At 37.4% G+C, this 23533-nt stretch overlaps 2 protein-coding genes across 3 annotated transcripts; one reads left to right on the forward strand and one right to left on the reverse strand.

Annotated features, from left to right (window-relative positions):
• Positions 1 to 485: 485 nt before the first annotated feature.
• LOC102719998 (uncharacterized protein C2F7.02c) lies at positions 486 to 5611 on the reverse strand. 2 transcript variants are annotated; one of them, XM_015843823.2, is made up of 7 exons: positions 5383 to 5611; positions 4422 to 4614; positions 4049 to 4149; positions 3487 to 3592; positions 1498 to 1893; positions 1068 to 1405; positions 486 to 882 (listed from the first exon to the last, which is right to left on the reverse strand). In XM_015843823.2, exons 2-7 carry the CDS (start codon positions 4576 to 4578, stop codon positions 718 to 720), a joined length of 1263 nt encoding a protein of 420 aa, XP_015699309.1. In that variant the 5' UTR covers positions 4579 to 4614; positions 5383 to 5611; the 3' UTR covers positions 486 to 717. The 2 variants fall into 2 exon arrangements, with proteins under 2 accessions (XP_015699309.1, XP_006644482.2); XM_006644419.3 differs by having other exon boundaries at positions 1498 to 1947.
• A 7331-nt stretch (positions 5612 to 12942) lies between these two features.
• Positions 12943 to 18377, forward strand: LOC102712687 (ribokinase). Its single transcript, XM_040520209.1, has 5 exons — positions 12943 to 13667; positions 15820 to 16005; positions 17401 to 17596; positions 17689 to 17839; positions 18297 to 18377. Exons 1-4 carry the CDS (start codon positions 13047 to 13049, stop codon positions 17787 to 17789), a joined length of 1104 nt encoding a protein of 367 aa, XP_040376143.1. The 5' UTR covers positions 12943 to 13046; the 3' UTR covers positions 17790 to 17839; positions 18297 to 18377.
• Positions 18378 to 23533: the final 5156 nt, after the last annotated feature.

Genomic DNA, 23533 nt, shown 5'->3' on the forward strand with positions numbered 1-23533 from the left:
GTTTATACGGATGGGTTCCACGCGAAAAACTTACGTAACTGCACAAACTTTACACAATTTTACAGCATAACTTTAAGTACATTAACTTTACGCATTTACTTTTTATATGGATATATAAGCATATGGATTTAAGTTTGAATTAAAGTCAAATATGTAAACTTTATATTGATGGTTCAAACTTTACATACATGAACCTTCGAAAAAAAAAGTTGCAGAAAAAAAAAACGAGCGTTCGCGCGAATCATAGGACATCGCTAAATAGACCAGACGTACATTTGGACAATGGCGAGGTTTACTTCAATGCCACAACTAAAAACAACTTTGTCCAACCTAATTACAATGAGGTAATAATTTAATGGCCAATTGAGTGACACCAGGAAACAGAGATGCACGAACCCATCCTTCCTGGACAGTCATATCGAATTGCAAGATTAAATGTATAGGACACTTGGGCACACATGTAGGGAGCAGACAACATATTTGAAAAGTTCCTTTTCATTTCTGGCAGCATACTATGTACAAAACTGTTTTGAGAAGAAATACGAGGATATGTACAATTCACAACTAGCTCTAGCACCAAAATTCTTAATCCTATGAAACCACCCGTTGTAAAAAAAAAAAAAAGGGTCAAAGGTCCAGTTAACATGTTGTGTGAGTTTCTGTTCCTCTATCCGAGTAAAAGAAAAAAAAAACTGTTCTAACATTTATTGGAAAATCTCAGCAATATCCTTTGTTACCAAACTTCTTGGCAATTATGGGTCGGACATCATCCGCAAAAGCAAGGGTCTCCAGGAATGGAATCAGCTGAGGTAATGCCTCATCTGAGGAGTCATTAAACCAACTCTCTATGGGTATACCATTATTCACTTGCAACTGGAAAACCTGAATGAAACATTGAAATGAATGTTCAGATGCCCATCAACTGGCGTTATACTTTATGTAGGCCATGCAACAGTTGATGAATGGAAAGAAATTTACAGAGAGGTACATGCAGAACACTCTTTAATACATTGAACCTTTGAAAACATGGTGGTGCATTAGCGCAGAACAAGTTGTCAGTGGTTTACCTGCGGAGTGTTGTCAATTATGACAACTTTAGAAAGGTCAACTTCAATAACTGACAGATCCTTTGTGTAGCCAGTGTTCGAAAATACACACGACTCCCGGAAATAGCGCCTAGAGAACAGTTTTTTATCTGGATCCAAGATGTCGAGCAGCTGATCTGCATAAACACTTTGGCTGGCTGTGAATATAACAATCTCAAACAGCTCAGCCATTTTTTGGAGGAACATATGGAGATGTGGTCTCTTCCTCACATAAACCATATGCTCCTTCATATCAAAGAACACTGGAAAGTTGAAATCATAGCCATCACACTGCTCTGTGGTTGAATGAACAAGGGTTTCTGCACAGGAAGAAAAAATGACAACAAATAATTCTCAGGGAAACATCAATAAAGTCCTGAAAAACAATATCCTTTTCAAACCAGCAACATACCATCCAAATCAAGCGCAAGAGTGACCTTCCTGGACCCTTGTTCTTTTGATACCTGAGCAACATCTGAATTCAGCTCAGTAAGATCAATGAGATTAGGCAAATCCTCCTCAGACAGATGTGGATTAAGCCACTCTAACACCTCTGAATTACTAAATAACATATCACCCTCATATTTCCATGGCTCATTACCGACAGTGGCTTCTGTAGTGCTCTCAGAAAGTGGGAATAGTCCACATCTGCCACTTACATTTACCAATGTATCAATTGGCACAATTTCATCGCACAATGCAGTATAACTAGCTGGAAACTCAGAGGGTGTATCCAATATGAAAGAGAAAGCATCATCAGGATTATAAATGTCCAACAGGCTGCAACCCTCGTTTGAGGCCCAGCTTTCTGCATGACAATTAACGACACATATATTATATTCTGCAGAATTTACATCTTCATCTGCAAGCAACCGTAGATAATATTGAATGAGTACACAAATGTAAAGGTTGAAACTTGCTTTCAAGTAAAAACTACAACAAAGCATGCAACAAATAAACATTTCTACATTTTCTCCTCAAGGAGTTATTAAAATGATAAACATAATTCATATCATGCTTATCAATTATTCCCTCTGTCCCAAAATAAATAAATTCCTAGAGTTCAAACATTGTCCCAAAGTAAATAATCTCCTACCTTCTTATCTACCCTCAGTCCCCAAATCAATAAATTCCATCCCTTAATACCCCTTACCTACACACCCATGATACTGCCTTCCCTAATAATGAGGCATTTTGCTCTTTTCCCCCTACTACTAAAGTTGCATTGGGATGCTACAAATGGGTTTGTGTTGGGACAGAGGGAGTAAGTTACTGTCCCACAACTGCAAGAATTAGCAATTTGTTCGTTGGTAATATGCAGATGAGTTGTCAACTTGTCAAAGAAGCAATTCACGATATATTTAACAGATTTCCCACAATCATACTAAAAAGATATTCATGTAATTATGTGTTTTTAATCTGGTGAGCAAATATCATTCAAATTCACTTTCAATCAAAATAATGTTTAGTCAATCAGTCACCATGAATTGCTGGCATGATCGTTTGCATATAGCGCACTTTTCTCTTTCCACAATACAATGGATAAGTATATATTGTGTACCATATTATCATGATTTTACATGCAGACCAAAGATAGCACATGCAGCAAAAACCCATCTCAAGTTTCAAATTTAAGGAAAACATCCTAGATTTGTTCAACACTATAATGTTGAGAGAGACTGACATGGCACTGTGAGTCTGTGACTAATAGGCATCCAAACAAGGGGAAATACAAAAATACCATTGCTATCTCAACTAAACACAACATTTGTGACCTAAAATTTTTGGAGCAAGAGATGCAATCAAATTAAAAGAAGATCAGAAATCATTCAGCCAAGCAACACCAGATTGTGATAATTTGGAACAAAGAGCAAAAATCTGTCCAGTTTGTGAACATAAATATGTAAAATCAAGTAATCCCATTGTTTCCAAATATATGTTAATGTGTCATTCTTTCCGTTAATCATATCAGTATCAGCAGATCATTATATAGATCCGACTGCATGGAAATAATTATATTAAATTTGCAACACAAAATTTTTATATGGTATCAATAATATGTATAATAAACTATATTTGAGTAAAGACTGGCAAATGAAAAGTCCAATACAGTTTAAGAGTAACAAAGGAATATAACAGTCATTACTAGCAAACAACTTTGTTTTTCCATTCTTGATAAGATCATTTTTTTTTCAAATGCCTTAGAATCTATGGGATCATATTGTAAATGCTTAGCTAGTTCCAATATTAAAATATAAAGCTTACATGGGAGCATAAATGCCTAGTGCACGGCAAATTTAATCTTGTTACTTCTCTGAATGGATATATATACCCTAGCCTTGTTCTGATACACAATACCAACATAGATACAAGTATTGAAGGTGAATTGATTAGTCCTTACCTTTGTTAAAATAATTTACTACATTTAACTGGGATCTGCTGTCTTCATAATTAAGTAATGAATCATTCTCCATGTTTGGTGAAACTGCCACCTCAGATATTAAGTCCTGTATAAACCAATATGGAGGCATTAGGTTGCAGCAAATTCTTTAAAATAACAGAAAAACAATGATTCTGGTATAGTGCTAAGACCTAAAATAGGAGAAGAAAAAAATAATGAAGCTATATACCAGCATACAATTGTTAGCTCATAAGTCATAACACAAGCAAGAAATAAAGACAATGCCTTCTCCCCTTCATAAAAATCATTTAACTGAAACTAATTGAAGTGCAAGGTCAAATGACAAATCACAAAGAAATTGCAATAGTTACATCTCAATAACCAGAAGTTAATAATTTGGAATCACACCATTGCTACACCTATTACATTGGGCTAATCAATTTGAAGAGAAACTGGAATACAAGATGACACTTATCATAATGAAATGGAGGCAATTAAGTCAGATGATTGAACACAACAGTAAAGTGCAAACTAATAATCGAAATAACGTATGATGCAGCACCTTGAGCAACGCAACAGATGTTCCTCCAAGAGCATCATCCAACCTAGCAGCTTCCATGATCATAATGTCTTGGCCAGCTAACTGAGTTGTCAAATCCAGCTCTGTAGGAAAAAGGAGACAGTATCAGCCAATGAAATATGTACAACTTCACTAACCTTCGATCATCTTCCAAATATCTAAGTAGAACCAACTTAATAACCAAGAATATTGCTAAATTACATATCTAGAAGAAATAGCTTATCAATACACATAGTCCAGTTCAACAGAACTGTCATAAACAGTACAAGTAAATCACATAGATTTAATGGGAAAATTGCGTGAAACTCCAAAAAATCAACCTAAAGACTCCAACAGAAGCCCTGCAGTCACTTACCATCCTGAGGATCTTTATAAGGTAAGTTCAACACAGATGATTGCTCTAATTCACCAATTTGAAAATGTGATATTTTCATAGATTTCGTGGGATTGGAATCAAACTCATCCCCAAAACCATCGTCGTCAAACTTCCTCTTCATCTTCAGTGCTGGCATCTTGATTAGCGTTGTGCTTGAAATAATCAAAACCTTCTGCACAACAAACATGAAGTGTTGGAGAATACACCTCAAAACAATAATATTGATGATTGATAGACAAAACCATAAAATGAACTGTTGAAGGAATGTAAACGTTTACTACAACATATAGCTGAAAAGACTGGCCTTTGAGAAAAGATCTAGCTTTCTCACACAGTTTTTACTATTCAATTATGTCTGCCTCAAGCACTCAATTGCTTGCTCAAAAGTAGACTCTTTTAGTCCTTTTACCAGCATTCAGTAACGCAAGTAATCACACAACAGTAGATATATAACCTAGTAATCATGTGTTGATTAAAAACGTGTCCTTGCAACATAAAAGATTAGGAAAGAAAGTAGGGAAGAAGTATTTGACAATATCATTTGTAAAAAATAGTTACTATTTACATAAAGGTAATTTTCTACGGCTAGATCGGCAGCAAAGCGTCCGCAAGAACAAAAAGAAAGGAACTCGTGAAATTAAAGGAACTAACAGGTGAGATCACGGGAAGACCATCGCGCCCAAACCCTAGATAGCAAAATCAGACAAGTTTACGCCGTGGTAGTGATCTCACTCAAATTACTCCAACCCCCTACCAAAATAATAGGTTTCTAACTGGAAAACGCTGAAATTCCATCGAACAAACCCCGAAATTACCAACAGAGAACACTCAGATCACCGCCGTAAAGTCAGACCTACCGTGCGAGCACGGGGGTTAAGCTGAACCCCAAGCAATTCCCACGATTTTGCTCGGAAAACACAAACCGATGTCCAATTCTTACCGATATGGAGTCAGCCGGAACGAATTCGTCCTATTCCCACCCCAACCTCCCCGCCGGCCGAGAAGACTATCCCGCACGCCGGGGACGAGGGCCACCCGCACGAACTCGGTCGGCAAGCAAGGAGAGGCAGAGGATGCCCCTCACCCGCACCCCCACACCGCGCCTACGGACCTTCTTGCCGGCCGCGCGCTCGGGGAAGGCGACGCGCAGTCGCCTGCCTCCGGCTCGCGCTGCGCAACGGAGACGGAGAGGGAAGAGAGAGAGAGGGACAGACAGAGAGAGAAGCTAGAGAGAGAGAAAAAAAAGTATTAGATGGAGAAGACGAGGGGTAATTTAGTCCTTTCACGTCTAATCACCGCCTTAACCCACCGCGAGGTGCGAAGGGTTGTGAGGGTAGAGACGTCATTTCGCGGGAGGAGACGAGAGGGGAGGGGGGGAAGGTTGCGTGTCACGGTTGGTGAGCAGACGGCCAGGATGAGAGGCTGCGTTGACGCGGCGGTATCTCAGCCGTCGATGCGGAGGCGATCGACGTCTGAGTCATCGGCTTCGCGTGACGGTTACGGCGCGTGGGGGCGTATGGACGGTCGGGATGAGACGCTATGGTGAGGGGGCGGTGTCTGCGCCGTTGATGTAGGGTTGACCGAGGGGAGGACCCAGGTCCGAGTCATCGGTAGCAAACGTGGTTACGCTTCTCCTGTAGCAAAGGAGGAGCAATTTCGTGCCATGTTTGAAGATGCATTAGACCGTAAATCCGTGTGAACTTCACCTTCACCTAACCCTGTGTGCGTGCCTCCACCGCCTCTACTGCACAGGATACGTGTAGAGGTGGACAGAAAAAAAAGCTCGGATACGTGGCCACACGAGTTAAGTTATTGTTTAGTTAGGTTTCATTTGATAATTTATGTTCATAATCTGATTATGGAGAAATAACCATGTGAGCTTGTTCTACTTTAATTTTTTTTATGTACAAGTATTATATTTATGCTAACACTATGACTTAGTTTAGTAATGCAAATTAGGTATCACAAAACTTGTTCAAATGCAATTATATAAACCAAACATTCGAAATTATCCATATATCAATCATTTGACACTCTGATTATCTAAATATACTTTATAATAGCAACAGACAACAAAGTTAATATTAGTTATATAGTTTTGAATTTTTAATTATATATTAGCACATATTGTAAGTACAAGTCTTTGAGTCTATATGGTAAATTCAGAAATTACAAGGTCAAGTTTATACACTAATTATAGAAGCATAGCAATAGCAAGTTCATACTACTTTCAGAATCACTACAAGATCAAATTCACACTTTGCAAAATACTTTAATTTAAACAATTTATTTATATTATCTATTGTTAGCACAAATTTAAATTCTATGAAGCTAAATTTAATAAAAAAATATTTCATATAAACATGAGTTGCATCCCACATAGCTTCACGTTTCCTTATATTAAACAAAAAAATGTTAACATTTGAATATATCAAATGAACGAAACAATTGTGCAACTCTCAACTAACACGTAATTCAAAGTCTATTTTTTATGAGTTTAAAAACAAATATCATTGTGTTTCCTTATATTACATAAAAGTAATTTAAATCAAATAATAAATGATCGTATAAGACCTAACAAATAATTACCATGAGTTTTTTCAAATCAAGAAAAATACTATATTGTTTTTAACAAAGTGAATTTATATGCGATGTTTACACTGATTGTGTTTTCTGTTCACTATTATTAGGAGTTGCTGCACATATGCTTCATGATTATTAGGAGTATTCTGCAGCGATGTACATTTGACATATCAAGGAATTTACTTATTATACATAAAAAGATGGTGCCAACACAATATTCGTAGAACCCCAAATAGTCATTCCTATTGACCATAGATTTATCTCTAATATTATTGTTAGTGATTCGGCTATTTGGACATCTGGTAATGATGGTCTAAAAACCTTGATTGATATGATGACGAGCGTAGCAGTGACGTGGTGATAAGCACGAACTTCATTGTATTGGCATTGTTATCGATTGTATTGGCATTGTTATCGATGTTCTAACAGAATTCCCACAGGCTTGTGTGACTCCGCCAATTGAGTTGACATCGTGATTATACTTTGATTCTAAAGGTATATAATGCATATTTATTCAAACTTTAAAAGTAAAAGGTTTATATATTTATCTTTATATAAGATCTTTAATCTGTAGAAAGTGTTTGTCTTCTCATTGAAAACTTTATAATTGATTAAGACAATTTATAATTAAGAAAGTCTAGTATATAGTAAGAATGTGTAAGGAGAAGTAAAGTTTGTCATAGCCGTACTATCTTAGAATGATGATTTTAGTTGTTCGACTTGAAGAATAATAAATAAAGAATGAGTAAAGTCACTCGGTATGTAGATTGATAATTTTTATGGTTACTTACAATTATCTACATAGATAAACTTTTTAATTGAAGGCCCATAAGATGGCTTGATCTAGGGGCTCATCTTTTCGCTGGGCCTTATAAGCCAAAATTCAAATTTTTAACCATAAATTTAGAGTTATTTTTAGGTTTTCTCATCATAGTTTACTTTTCAGTATTTTCTTTTATATTGCTAAGTACATGTATATAAAAGTTTTAATAATAAATATTTTTTATTTGTAAATATGTCGTTTGATTTTTTTTTCATAGAAAAGTCGAACCATGGGGTGCTAGGAAATGAGTTGAGCTCATGTTTAAGTTTGTTTTCCTAATAAAACCGAGCCAAACTAAGACTATTCTCATGCAAGCTGGCACAAGCCGGCTCGTTTATCCATGTGTTGGTAATTTATTTTATATGTGTTTTTTCTCGTTGTTTCGCTTATGCTTATTATAAATAATAATTTATTTTATGGGTTTAAGTTCTTTTTATGTGTATATATATTCTTAGTATTTTAAAAGCAAAGTTCTATGAACAACCTACGATGAAGGGGCATTTAACTTTTTATCACTTCTAAAATGGGTCGATAACAGATCTCGCTGTCTATAACATATGAGTCAAATAAAAAATTTGTTATGACTAAATATAAGAGTGATTTATTCCACGATGAAGACCCAAATCAACCTTAAACTACCTAAGAAGTTTACCCTACTGTCCCTACATGTCAAGAGAAAATTGCTATTATACCATCATCAAAATACGCCCGCTGAAATACCACTTTGAATTTAGGATTCGCCAAAACGCCATTCTCAAACCAGCCAACACTTTAAAATGCTATTTTCTACCCTTTGTAAACTGAATAAAATAATTTAGTGAGGTGTTCCTAGGTAACTTGACAAAATTACCCCTAGCTTAATCTCTATCTCGCACAGAAGGGGATCGATCATATCGAGCAGCACTATTTGGGATAGAGCATCAATACGTAAGGTTTTTGTGGATTTTTCAATGGTGTGGTGGGATTTTTTTTCCAAATGGTGTTTACTGTTGTTGTTTTAAATTGCATAGATGTGCAGTTTTTTGTTATTAAATTGATTTAATTAATATAGAATGTTCTTGTTCTACTAGTCCTTTGTTACCATATTTATTTTGGGTTGATTAAAATCATTGGTTTTTCCAACTATAAAAGTATCGTATGTGAATAGATTTAGTTGAATTATTTCAACCACGGGTATTATGGTCAACAAAGATAGGGAAAATGGATCGAAACATTTCCATTTACAAGAAAGGAAGAAAATGACATTTAGACAAAATCCCTCTTATTGAGAGTGGCGTTTTGACGAATCCAAAATTTAAAATGGTATTTTAGGAAACCGTGTTTCGAGGATGGTATAATATCAATTTTCTCACATGTTAAGATGACTGACAAGATGTATGCAAACTTCTGGGTACATTGTTCTAATGAATCCTTGGGTAAATATTTTCTCAACAGAAAACTTTGGTACTGCGTAGTACTCCGAATTATCGTGTTGTTCAGTTTGATGCGGTGGCCGCAACTATTGATATTTTCCTGCTACAGGGTAATCAACAAACCGTATTGGTGAAATGTCCTGCCACAAATTTCAGTGAACACTTAAGCCGCGTTCGGGGGTAAGGGCATAAGTTAACTTAACTCCTTTGTTTTTCGCGCGCACGTTTCTCAAACTGCCTATACGGTGTATTTTTTACAAAATATTTTTATAAGAAAGTTGTTTAAAAAATCATATTAATTTATTTATATTTTAATAATTAATAATTAATTAATCATATACTAATATATATACTAATATGTTACTATGTTTTTCATGTCGAATAAGTTAAACTTATCAACCCCTTACCTGAACACGGCCATAGTTCTTTTTTGAGACGCAGAATTTCAGCGAACACTTTGCCTAACCCGTATGCACGCACGCACGTTCCGGCCCGGGTAACACGCCGCACAAAATCGACTCGATCACCACACGATGGTCGATATACCTTTCCGGGCCAGGCAGTATGCTTCGCGCGCACGCACGCACTCCGCGATCTTGTTCTGGTCCAGTAAAGTATGGGCCGCACGCGTGCCCGTTCCGGCCTAATTATTATGGCCCGCACGCGTGCCGTGATCCTGTTCCGGCCTATCATAGTTGGGCCAGGCTTGCAGATCAGCTTCGTTCATCACGGGCTCGAGTTTTGACGACTTTACGTGAGACCTTTGCTAAGAGAGGTACCCCTCCGGCTTTGCTTTTTTTTTTTGTTTATTTCACACAGTAATATTTTAGATTTACATTTTTTACCGTTTGTATTATTTAACTTCTTACATATATGTAAAAAATTATAAATTATTTTTAAATATACTTCGGTAATAAATCAAATCATAGAAAAATACTCCCTCTAATTTTTTTATTTGATGCCATTAACATTTGGGTGTAAGTTTAACCATTCACCTTATTTAGAACATTTACATAATTATTAGTTATTTTTATGATTATATTTTTTTTACTAAAGACACTTAAAACATAACTTATACTTTTGTATATTTGTTAAAAAAATAAATAAGACCAATGGTCAAACGTAGATACAAAAGTTAACGGAATCAAATAAAAACAAAATGAGTACTTATGCATTCTTTGAATAAGATGAATAGACCTATAAGTCAATGAAGTCAGATAAAAAGTGGAGGGAATAAATTTATTGTGCAACCCGTAATTAATTGCTTAATTGGAAATTCATGGTTAAAGTTTGACATTATTTTCAATCTGATTTGTAAGACCATTTTCAATGCAAGTTTGATGGGGTTCAAAAAGCTAACCTTACATGGCGCTTGAAAGTAGGAATGAATATATACAATCAGATATATATAGTACACACTACGCAACTCATTATCCATTAGAATTCAAGCATCTAAGCACCATAAAGTTGTTCCTAGTAATATGTCATAACTAGACTACACATGCACACCTATATCCATGCCTACACCATCTTTACAAAATAGTTCTAGGGGAATGATTCAATCCCAATCTTTTTAGTAAATGAACTATAAAAGTTGCAAGTAATTTAAACATTTGATGAGATCCTATATATTGCATTGTCTAGTGTTGGCCTTTTTGCTAGGGTTTGTGATGGCTATACCACCTATATATTCCACCTAGTTTCTTGTTTTGTTCTTTAGGCCCTATTTTGTTCGTGAAAAGAAAATTTTTGGGTGTCAGGTCGGACATTTGATATCGGAAGGGGTTTTTGAATATAAATGAAAAAACGAATTTCATAGCTCGACTAGAAACCACGAGACGAATCTTTTGAGCATAATTATTTCGTCATTAGTACATGTGTGGTACTGTAGCACTTATGGCTAATCATGGACTAAATGTGCTTAAAAGATTCGTCTCACGATTTCTCCCTAACTATGTAATTAGTTTTTTTCATTTATATTTACTACTCCATTTAGGTGTTCAAAGATTCGATGTGTTGTTTTTAGAAAAGTTTATTGAAAACTAAACATGCCCTTAGAGGATGTGCTTAAAATTCATGCTCAATTTAGTTTAGTATGCTTATGCAGCTTTCGGCATTGAGAAAGCAACAACGAAGTTTCATCTATCCTGCAATAGAGTTATCGGTCAAGAATAAATTGAGGCACTAATGCGAAGGAAATACCTTTTATCATGGTTTACCGCTTTCCAACTTGAGGAATTGTATTTTATAAGAATTCTTGCATTGACACAAGAAGAAGAACTATCTACGACCACGTTCGGCACTCCATTATCTAACCCCAAATTCAATCGTTTTTTCATGCATATACTTCCGGACCGCTAAACGTCTAAACGGTGTATTTTTTACAAAAATTTCTGTAGAAAAGCTGCTTTAAAAAGCATATTAATCTATTTTATAATTTTTAATAATTAATTAATCATGTAAGAATCCATTATTACATTTTCCACGTCAGATAATTAACCCTACTTCCATACACGAAACACGGCCTATGCAGATGTATTAAAGGAGATAAACTTGAATGTTACTAGTGATAACTTAAATTTAACTTTTGTTGATTTTACTACATGCTCATAAATTAAATATACCATCATGATGCTAATATATTATTATATATTATTTTTTATTTCTCACGGTCGTATAAACAATTTTCACTTCTTACAATTTTCTGTATGTGTCTGAATTTTCTGCCTTTTGACATTTTTACTTTTTGGTCACTTTTATGTACTTACTTTACTCGGGGCCTCTTCAGTTTACATGTCACGTTCTCCTTTTTCTAATTCTCTGTGTTTTTATCTGTTTTCTTGTAATTTTCTATGAACTGTTCATTTTTTTTCTAAATTTTCATTTTCCCTATACTACTTCCCCCTTATTTTCCAAATGATAGCAGGAGCAGGGGCTTCATCCCAACTAGGAAACATCATTCCGTGGAGGGGGAGGAGAGTGTTAGAGTGTATCAGGTTTTCCCTCTTAGAATTGGTTCCATAACCAACATTAGACTCCATGGAGCTATTTTATTTATTGGCGCTATATTTTTTTCTTAGCGGGAACGGCTTGTGATAGAATACGTCTTGTTTATCTCGAAACCTTGTTTCTTTTAGCTTAAGAGTATCATAATCTAAATTATTGAAAGTAAGTTGAAAGAAACAGATAACTTATTAAAGTAGCTTATTATAATCTAGAGTCCAGCTTATTATATCTGATAGACTCATTTAAGTGAGCTTTTTTAGCTTATTGGGTGAAAAATTACCCAACATGCCACCCCACTCCCTCTTTAAACTTGCAAACCCAATAATTTAGGCTATAATAATCTAGAAAAGAAACAATTCACAGCTTATTCTGCTACAGATTACAACAATCTAGTTCATAATAATCTGACTCAATAATCTAGATTATAATAATATTAAGCTAAAAGAAACATGGTCTTAAGCTTCCGAGCAAACTTTGATAGAACCTGTTTTATTTATTCATTCAAATTTTTTTATTATATGGTACTACTATTAAAATTGCATAATAAATATTATAATCTAATTAATCGTCTAAATTAGGACAAAAAGAGAGTCAAAGTCTCGAATCACATCTATTGGAAATTCGGAATTAGCAGCAGATCAGGAGCAGATCAGCAGCGCCTGATCCAAAACGAATTATAGCCAAATCAGCATCGTGAGTTCGTCACCCGTTAGTCCGTGACTGAGATTAGTCCACACGTGACCTTCGCTGAGCGCGTCGCTTTCTCCCTATCGATCAGCCATGGCTCTCGACGCTCGGCTCCGCATCCCCCTCGCCGGACTAACGCCGGCGACGCCTTTCGTCTCGGGATCCACCCCCAAGCCCGGCAGCCTCTCGTTCGCAATCAGGCCGGCGTCCGCGTCCCTGTCGGCCTCCTTCAATGCCCCGTCGTCGTCGTCGCCCCCGCCCATCGTCGTCGTGGGCTCCGCCAACGCCGACATCTACGTCGAGGTCGACCGCCTCCCGCTCGTCGGGGAGACGGTGGCGGCGCGCGCCGGCCGCAGCCTCGCGGGCGGGAAGGGCGCCAACCAGGCCGCCTGCGGGGGACGCCTCGCGGCGGGCCCCACCTACCTCGTGGCGCGCGTGGGGAACGACGCCAACGGGCGGCTCCTCGAGGGCGCCCTCGCGGACGCCGGCGGCGTCCGCCTCGACCGCGTCGCGCGCGCGCCCGACGCGCCCTCGGGCCACGCCGTGGTGATGCTGATGCCCGACGGGCAGAACTCCATCATCATCGTCGGCGGCGCCAACATGGAGGGGTGGGCCGCAGGGGTCGGCTCGGACGACCTGGACCTGATCCGGCAGGCTGGTGTGCTGCTGCTGCAGAGGGAGATACCCGATTGGGTCAACGTGCAGGTTGCTCAGGTGGTTGCTCTAATTCTCTCTCAGTTCTAACTAAGTTTTTATTGATTTTGGTGGTTTCTAACTTTCTATCTAAATTTGGTCGTATTTCCAGCACATTTGCCAATGGCTTCTAGCTTGGAGTTTCTTTGACCTATGCGTAGAGAGAAAATGTAACCAATAATTAACCAACAGTTGTGTGGTATGTTGAGCTTATTATGTTAACACGGATTAGTTCCAGGCTTCCAGCCTTCTAGGTCATATTGCAGCGCAGAAGACATCGTTGGGTTGGGTTTTGTCTGTTAGCTGGACTTACCTCTGTTAATTTAGATTGATCTGGTTGTTCATAGGAAACTGATTAATGATTAGATATATTGAACATAACTTTTTTTCTTATTGGAAGATGCATGGTATTTTAAGAATTTTCTTCTGAATTTTGAGGTGCTCTCTGTTCAATGCTTATCTTGTTCTAAGTGAATTTGTGCTTTATGCTTATTGTTGCTTAATATACTACCTCCGGTTGACAATGTAAGACTTTCTAGTATTGCCTAGATTCAATGGATACTAATGAATCTAGACATATATACAAACAATATACATTGACCAATAGATGAATGTAGGCATAGAGCAAAAAGTCTTACAATATAAAATAGAGGGAGTATTAAAGTTTGAGCATTGTTAGTTAATTTTTTTTGTGGGAAGAATTAACATTGGATTTGGTAAGCATGCTTTGCTCATGATATAAGATAGGATGGATCAGGCCATAAGACATGTTGGAGTAGTTATGTTTTTTTTTTCTCGTAACCTTTGATCTTATCTATGGTATAATCCCAACAGCATTTACATTGCCCCCTCTATTATCACCATCAGTTTCAACAAAACAGGAAATATTTCTAGATTAATGCCATCTTCATTTGGCTTGAATTTACAGTATGTTGCTGGTGCAAGCGTTTATGGACTTCACATTTCAAGCTAGGCCATTCAGCTCTCTGATTTTGATAAAATGCTGTTAGCATGTGCTAAGGTGCTTTGCAAGTTATGATCTATTTGCTAAGCTACATAGAAGAATTGAATCTTTTGTATGGTCGTACAAACCAGAAATTGGTCGATGAGGGTAAGGACAAGACATTTGGATCTTCTGCAGGGAGAACTTGATTCTCATGTGAGGACAGCACAATATTACAATACACAGTTTCTACTTGTCTTCTGTAATGGGCTAACAAAACTCTGGTTTATAGTTTTCTTTTTGGTTCCCCTATTGGAACTTTTTCCTATCTTTTCCTTAAGTACAATCTCATTGGACAGCGTATGAGTAGGCCAATTCATGCAATTGCATGTGCACCTTAATGGGACCACCAAGACACTCTGGTAATTCGGCAGTGTCCAGTTACACCGGTATTGCTTTCAAGGAAAGTAGAATCAATATGTTACTTCAGAATTTAGACGATTATATTAATTGCAATGCATTTAGGAAAAATAATGCAGAGCTATCATGTCTACTGAGTTGCTTCAACACATGCCTGGATTTAGAAGATTCCACAAAAAAGATTTAGTGATGCAGAAAGAATGGTGTTTTTATTAATTTTAAATGCTTATGACATCTCAAACATGCTTCCATGCAGTTCTGTGGGCAATTCTAAACTGACCTAGTTATTAAGCACAGTATCATGTCCTTCAGTCTTTTCTGAAGAACAGGTGAAGATTAGTATTTACAGACTCTCTCCATCGTTTATCCTTCAGCTTATAAATATAAGCGAAACTTAATTTTGGAGTTGATTTTGGTTTTTTTATCTTACTTTATTTTTCAGCATTTGCTCTTAAATCTCTAAGGACACATTTATAAAAAAATTACCCACAATATTTTTTGTTCTCTGGTAAACCGTTACGGCTTATAATAAGCATAAGCGGAATGACAAGGTGGTCCATTGGGACCAAACTTGTTTTCTTCATGGTGCTACTTTCATGTTTATAGTACTCTGCAATCGATTTCAATGCATTGTGAGAGTGATGAATCCAATCTTATTCATAACTTTCATATTTCATAGATTGCACTATCATATACTTAAGAAATCTGAACATTCATAGTGGATAATTGAAATGCTGTAACCACCTTATGTGTTTATATATTCAAGCATACGGGAGCTGTTTTGTACTAAACTGAATTTTTTGTTGCCAGGCTGCAAAAGATGCAGGTGTGCCTGTTATTTTGGATGCCGGTGGAATGGATGCTCCTGTCCCTGGAGAACTACTCAGCCTGGTGGACATTTTTAGTCCAAATGAAACAGAACTTGCACGTTTGACTGGGATGCTTACAGAAACATTTGAACAGATCAGCCGAGCTGCAGGAGCATGCCATAAAATGGTGAGATTCCAAATTAGATTTATTTTTGTGGTTTATTTTTATGCATTTTCTATCTTTCCCCCAGATTTATAACACGTGCACATATTTCTAGATTTCAAACTTCATAAGTTTCACCAAATATTAGGCTGCCTACATATAGGTTTAGTAAAGCACAAAGGTGGTCCGTCTAGATTTGTACTCCTATGTACTTTCATATGGTCAGGTTTTCTAGATTGGGCATTATGTTGAAAGAGATTTCTCGTCAAAGTTCAGTTTAAAGACCGTGCCAAGCCAATTCATTCCTTGTAGTCAATATACATTGGCTACTTTTGGTTAACTACGATTGTACGTTTAATATATCTGTTTAAGATAATTGGTTCATGATCTTGCATTGAGATAACTAATTAAAAAAATGCAGTAGCCTCCTGCCCTCCTTTTGTTATCCCCTTCATGTATGTCTTCTGTGCATGTGTTTTCATACCATTAAGTAGCATGTATATCTTCTGTTTTATTTCTCTGGTATGTGAACACATATGCTGTCTACATGCAAGTGGATCAGGATATACTTCCAAAAGGTCTATCGGCCATGACCTTAAATTACTACCTATGAACCACATTGCTATTTAAAAACAGCATGATGGTACAAAAAACATAATTAAGCAAGATGCTGTAATAGTTTGTACATTTTGGTTTACCTAGGTGGCTGGGTATGTGGATATGTATGCGCCAATGGACCACAAATTACTTGCAGTTCTAAATGCTAGATTTTTTAGAGTGGTACTTCTGTTCTACTAGCTTTCAGCTTGGTTTTATGTGCACAAGTGAGTTTGGTCAAAGCAGGACTTGTTCTCTAATAAGATGGACAGGGCATAGATAAGTTGTTTAGAAAATCATTCCAAGGAATGATACTGAACTAGTAGGTTGGATAGCCCTGTTACCAGTAACACAACCAGAGAAATAACACTTGAGCATGTCAGCATCTGATCACAAAATGGCCACTGGCTGGAAGCTTGTAATTGAACTTAATACACAAAATCGGCATGCTTTTTTCATGGGAGAATCTGGATGTCTCTTCATTCTTGTCTGCTGTATAAACAGGATTATTTGCTTCTTGGATTTCTGTAGCTGCAATTCCTTGCAAGTATGTACACTGTGATGTAAGAAAAGAAATGTAAAGGGTTACAGATGTGTTACATCTGTCAGTACAGGGGTTTGGTTCTTGAACTGAATATTTTTCATGTTATTTACTCTAGTTACTCTCTTTTAATAGAACCTGTTCGAGTTGTTTTTCTCATTGGTTCCAGAGCTGAGTAATATATGTATCATACATGTTGACGAAACATAACGCTTATGAGAATATGGTCTTCTATTATAGGTTGTGATCCCAATAAGGCATCTCTGTTTTTGTGTCTACAGGGTGTAAAAGAAGTGCTGGTTAAACTCGGATCACAAGGATCTGCTTTATTTATCGAAGGGAAGGAACCAATCAGGCAGCCGATAATTCCTGCCACAGAAGTTGTTGATACGACTGGTGCTGGTGACACTTTCACCTCAGCTTTTGCTGTAGCTCTAGTTGAGGGTAAACCTAAGAAAGAGTGCATGAGATTTGCTGGTACTGAGAGCTCCCTCTCGTCGGCATTTGATTGCAATTGATTTCTTGTTCTTCAATATTAGCACACTTCAATTTTGAATTTTTAATTTCAGCTGCTGCTGCATCTCTGTGTGTTCAAGTAAAGGGAGCCATACCCAGCATGCCTGATCGAAAATCAGTGATGGACCTTCTGGAATCTGTTCAGGTTGAATAACTGTAGATCTCATGATTGGTTGTCTTCAGCCTCCATTCATCCTCAATAATGTAAGCTTTCCTGCATGCTCCTTGTCACTTCATTACTTCATTCTATGATGTATATTTGGAGTTTTGCTGCTTAACATTGTGGTATTGGAAAAGAAAAGTGAATAGCATTGGTACTCCATTCCTTCTCACAGGTAGAAACACTAATTCAGAGAAGATTTAAGCCTGTTGGTTTCCGTAAGTTTCTTTTTCCGGTTTGTGCCATACTGCCATAGCTTTACTTAGGTTGCACACTGCCCTGTCCTTCTCGACCTAAATTCTCACTGTTGGTAGATCTCATTTAATTTCACACATGCACTGATGCGACACCCTCAAAAAACGTGAATTCTGGAGCCCTGTCAAGCTCAGTACCCTTTTGTTGGGAGACATTGCTAGCTCATGCTGTCAATTAGGACAGGAGGGTTAGTCAGTTGTCATTATCCACCTCAAATCTAACCTTCATCCGTTATCTTTTTTGCAGGGTTGCGCGGGCAAACTCGACGGATCCAATGAAGCTCCCATAGACCCTCGTTGCCTCATCTGCTCCCCCCCCCCCCCCCCCCCCAATAATATGACAGTCTTGGAGTAGAAACGCATTTCCAGGTGCCAGTGCCATCCATAGTAAACGACCCCAAATAAAGAATGGACATTTCACACGTCATTGTTCACTGTAAATACAATGAACAGTTTCACACTGGCCTGGAGCTATCAGACGGTGACACCGTGATATTACCCTTTTCTCCTCTTCTTGCTCCTGCTGAAGATTAACCCATCTTTGTCGTCACAGCCGGCAAAAGTAAACCTGTCGTGGCCAGCTGCAGATCACCGGTTACGCAGGTTAAATTCTGGTTCAATTCATCTGAATTATCTCCGGTAGCTTCTTCTGTTCTCACCGTCGCCGTACGACGCCGACAATTACATCGCCTTTTTAAAGTTCGGTGCCTCGATTGCTTCTTTTTATTTTCCCCTTATCGCTTTCGAGGTTCTTATCTTCTCTCTTTTTGCTACTGTTGTGACGGAGCCATCGCACGGCCTCTCGCAATTAAGCCCCCGGGACGACGGTACGGCGGCTACAGAGTCCCAGCCAGCCAAACTTCAATCTTGCTGCTATAGCTAGAGAGTGGCATGGCATATGGCAATAAGGTTGTCCACTTTAAGTCTTTCTGAAGGCTAAAGCTAAGCAGCATAAGCCTTTCATTCCATCATCATCATCCTTGGCCAAATCCGTGGCCTTGGACTTGGCCTGACGAGCGCATAATGGATCCATCATCGCTCGCCTCATTGGCGTCGGCGTCGCTTTCGCAGATGGCTTGGCGATCCAGCTTCCTTCGAACACCGTCGTTTGATTAATGCACCGTGTCTTGTCGTACCTGCATCTATGTATGGAACCGGCCGGAGGGGGACACGGACGATACGTATGGCTAGCTCGCAACGTGACGGCGACCATTATTTATACAAATGTTTCTTTTGGAAAAAGAAAAAGGAGGATTTGTATATTGATAGCTCTACTGGGAGGGACGATAATATTGTTTTTCAACGGCGCGTGATTGCCTAGTTGATGCTTTTGTGCGTCGTGGCATGGTATACTTGCTGCGTAGCACCATCATTGGCTGCACTGGTCCAGGGCAGCAGTAGCAAGTTTTCTGTCACTGGGACATAGAATTTTTAAAAATATATGAATAAAAAAATGCATTATTAGAGTGTCATATCAACTCAAATCCTATGGATTGGAGAAACACAAGAAAAATGTATAAATGATCGATCAAGATGAAAACATAAGGACGAGAAAAGAGATGGATATAAAGGAACTTTTTCAAGATGTTGGACCCTATTCCGAAAGATATTCAAAGAAATTTTTGAAAAGCATTCATTTGTTTCAAAGGGTTACATAGGAATTATTTTCATAGGAATCCAATCCTTCAAAATTCGTTCGTTCCAAAGTAGCCCTAAAAATCACAACAAAAATCACTACGTTCTCCCAGCGTAGCAAGGCTAGCTTTTGCCTTCAGGAAAATAGACCCCGCCAGGAGAAACCGTTTTCTGCTTAGAGTTAGGCACAAAGTACATATGTTTCGCCGTAATTACAATCCTTTCTCCCCTCCTATTGGCGTCACTGTGAGACTGTCATTTGATCAGCCTGGCCGGTCAAATTTCTTTGTCAACGGCAAGCTAGTTGTTCCTAACCTTGTAGCAGTAGCGGTAGCTTTAGCAGCCGGCCGGCCAATGTATTTGGACGCTTGCATGAGGATGGCCGTTGCGGAGTTATAACGGTGGGCTTGACTTGGATCACTTGTTTTCAAAGGCAAGGAGCGAGAGCCAAGCTATCAGCGAGTAGTTTGTTGGAGCTAAGCCCAATTAATGATGGATGCGACAGTTGCTAAGCTAGCTATCCGTGTTAAGCCTGGTTCACATGAGCTTATTAAGCTAATCTACAAAAATAAATATCTTGAACTCAATCTAGATACAGGAGTAGAACGCAGTAGAACAAGCTGATGGCTTCAGCTTCACCAGGTCATGGCTCTAGCTAGGATAACTAACCAACCAGTCAAAGACCGAGATCATCATGCGTTCGATCACACGTTATATTAAACAATACTAAGAAGCATAGAAGCTATAGTATATTTCAAATACTATATACGAACATTACAATATTTATTACTCCCTCCGTTTCACAATATAAGTCTTTTTAGGATTGTGTAGATTCATATGGATGCTAATAAATTTAGACACATATATAAATTATATATATTTATCCATGAATGAATTTAGACAAGTCTAGAAAGACTTACAGTATAAAACGGAGGTAGTATATAAGGATTTCTTTTAGGAACTAAAAATAATAATTGAAGTGGTAACGTAGTATGAATGTCTGTCCCGGCCTGTAAAAAAAATGGTACCGCGTCTTTCTCCGGCCTGCGAGTATTATACTCTTTCTGCTGTATCTGTCTTGACTTACACGTATATTCAGGGTTGGACGTTGAACACGAGTCTACGCCGTATTTGTCTTCTGTGACGAAGAAAAAGAAACGTTCGGCAAGTTGGTGCACAGCTTGCGCTGCGGCCTTTAATGCTTTTGACCTTCTAGTATGCTGTCTGGTGTTCTGCCTATCAGGGTTTAGCCATTTACGCGTAATAATTCTAATATCCAACCCAAAAGGTTGTAGTAAAAAATAAATCATATAAACTGCATGCATGATTGACCCACCCACATGTGTTCACATGTTAAATATATTGGAAAATTCAGCAATACTGGAAAATTCGGGTACTTTTATAGTATTTAAGATGATACTGAAACCCATATATTTTCGCTTTTATTTAGGCTTATAGTCAAAATTTAAATTTTCTACCTTAAATTTAGAGTTGATTTTGAGATTTTCACCGAAGTTTATTTTTTAGTCTTGGATTTTAGATCGCTAAGTATACGTATACAAAAATTTTATTCAGATATCGTGAAAAGACAAACAATCATCCCTTAGAAGTGATCATAATTTATATGTAAAATTTGATACACTAGATATTATATATATATATATATATATATATAATTATTAAGCGGTACTTTTTCCTACCAGCCACGAGGTAGCTACGCAACAATCAGTTCATAATTAAGAGAACAGTGTATATCGCATGCACGATCTCATATAAATATAGCTAGAAAATTAAAGAGATGCAATTGGGTACCCTCTGCCAGTACAAGATTGAGGGTACGTACCTGCCAATTAAATGAGGCCGTGAGAATCTGCTGCTGGTTAAAAGCTGCACAAGATTTTGTTCTCTCTCTCAAAGTGGCATCCATGACCATGAATATGTACTAGTCACCTTGATTAATTATGTCAGTCTCAATATATGTTTTAGAATATTTTTTATATTAAATAGATGGTTACATCAGCAAAATTGATAATTTGGTAGAGTCATTAAACGAGTAAGTTTAACGAGATGAGAAAAGACTTGCATCACCATAAAACTCATTTAGCTTAGTTACATAGTTTACAGTCTTAATGACTATGTCATAAAACTATATATTTAGACTGGCCTTATTATTCGGTCCGGAGATGTCCTCAACCAGAGTTGTGTTCGAACACGAAGTGTAAACTAAGTGGATACACAATTTGTGTAGTTATGTCGAAGTTAATAGTCGAATCTTGGTTGACTTTATATAAATGATGCAGTTGTTGATGGAATGAATCCAAGTGTACCCTTCATGCTCGGGAATTTCACAACCTAAGTTGTCTTCGAGAATGAAGTGTAAACCAAGTGTATAGACAATTTGTGTAGTTACTCAAAGTTAATTATCGAATTTTTTTTAACTTTGTGTGAATGGTGAAGTTTATGATGGAATGAATCAAAGTGTACCGTTCATGCTCCGGAGATTCGCAACGGGAGTTGTTTTCGAGCACGAAGTGCAAACAAAGTAGATATACAATTTGTGTAATTATGTCGAAGTTAATAGTCGAATCTTGGTTGACTTTGTATGAATGGTGAAGTTGATGATGGAATGAATCAAAGTGTACCCTTCATGCTCGGGAGTTTCGCAAATCACAACCGGAGTTATGTTCGAGCACGAAGTGTAAACCAAGTGGATACACAATTTGTGTAGTTATATCGAAGTTAATAGTCGAATCTTGGTTGACTTGTATGAATGGTGAAGTTGATGATGGAATGAATCCATATGTACCCTTTATGCTTGAGAGTTTCGTAACCGGAGATTAACTAGTAATAGTAATTACTTCTTCTGTTTTAATATAATTTTATTTTTTATCTATCTCAGACTTACCAATATAATCCAGAAGATACTCTTTATTATTAAATTCTAATATAAGTTTTACTTACTATATCTACTTCCAATACATTTATTTTATACTTTCATAAACTCTGATGCAATCTTTACTTAAAAATAAATATATTTTGGTACAAACAAGATAGGAAAAATAATATTATTTTGAAACACAGGAAGTAACACAACATCAAACAAGTGATCGATCAATCATGCCTGCATGGCCCTGCAGATGATGAATCTAGTCTCTAAAGTACAATCGTATGCACAGTGCAAGCATATTTTGCCTTCTCAGAATTAATGGGATATGGTCACCACTCACCCAAAGTGTAGTTATATTTTTCTCTCGGTCGTGTGCTTTTAATTAAAGAAAGGTCATTTCTATCACATGTGTGTCAATGTTCCACTCGCCCAGTCCCAAATTAATCATCATACAACATATGGGCCCAAGACCAGCAACCTATTTAACCTGCATCGAATGAGCTGGAGAGTAACAAATCCTAACCGGTATACATGCAATTTGGGATAATATGTTTTCTTCTCTTATATAAAGATCAATTTGTGATTTCTTTTTTCTCTTATATAATTATCAAAATGTGATGGAGAGAGTTTGCTGCTTTATAAAAATCTGGATTGAAAAGCCTTTTCTCTAAAAAAAAATGTGATGGAGAGAGTATCGTCTTGTACCATTCTGCCCAAGTAAAAAGTACCCGAGAAGAATTTATGTATATCATTTGTCTTGTGTTGAACCTAAACAATTAAGAAATTATCAATGGTTATAATTTATAAAGTTTGACCAAATCTTGTTCTAAATGATAAATATTTTTTTATCAGAGTAAATACTATATTTGTAGCCAGTCCTTATCTCTAACTTGGGAATAACATACTGAAAAAACTTCTTTTTCCCTTATATGATGAACGAAATGTGATGGAGAGGGTATCAT

The sequence above is a fragment of the Oryza brachyantha genome, chromosome 1 (assembly GCF_000231095.2).
Source record: "Oryza brachyantha chromosome 1, ObraRS2, whole genome shotgun sequence".
NCBI classification, from domain to species: Eukaryota; Viridiplantae; Streptophyta; class Magnoliopsida; order Poales; family Poaceae; genus Oryza; species Oryza brachyantha.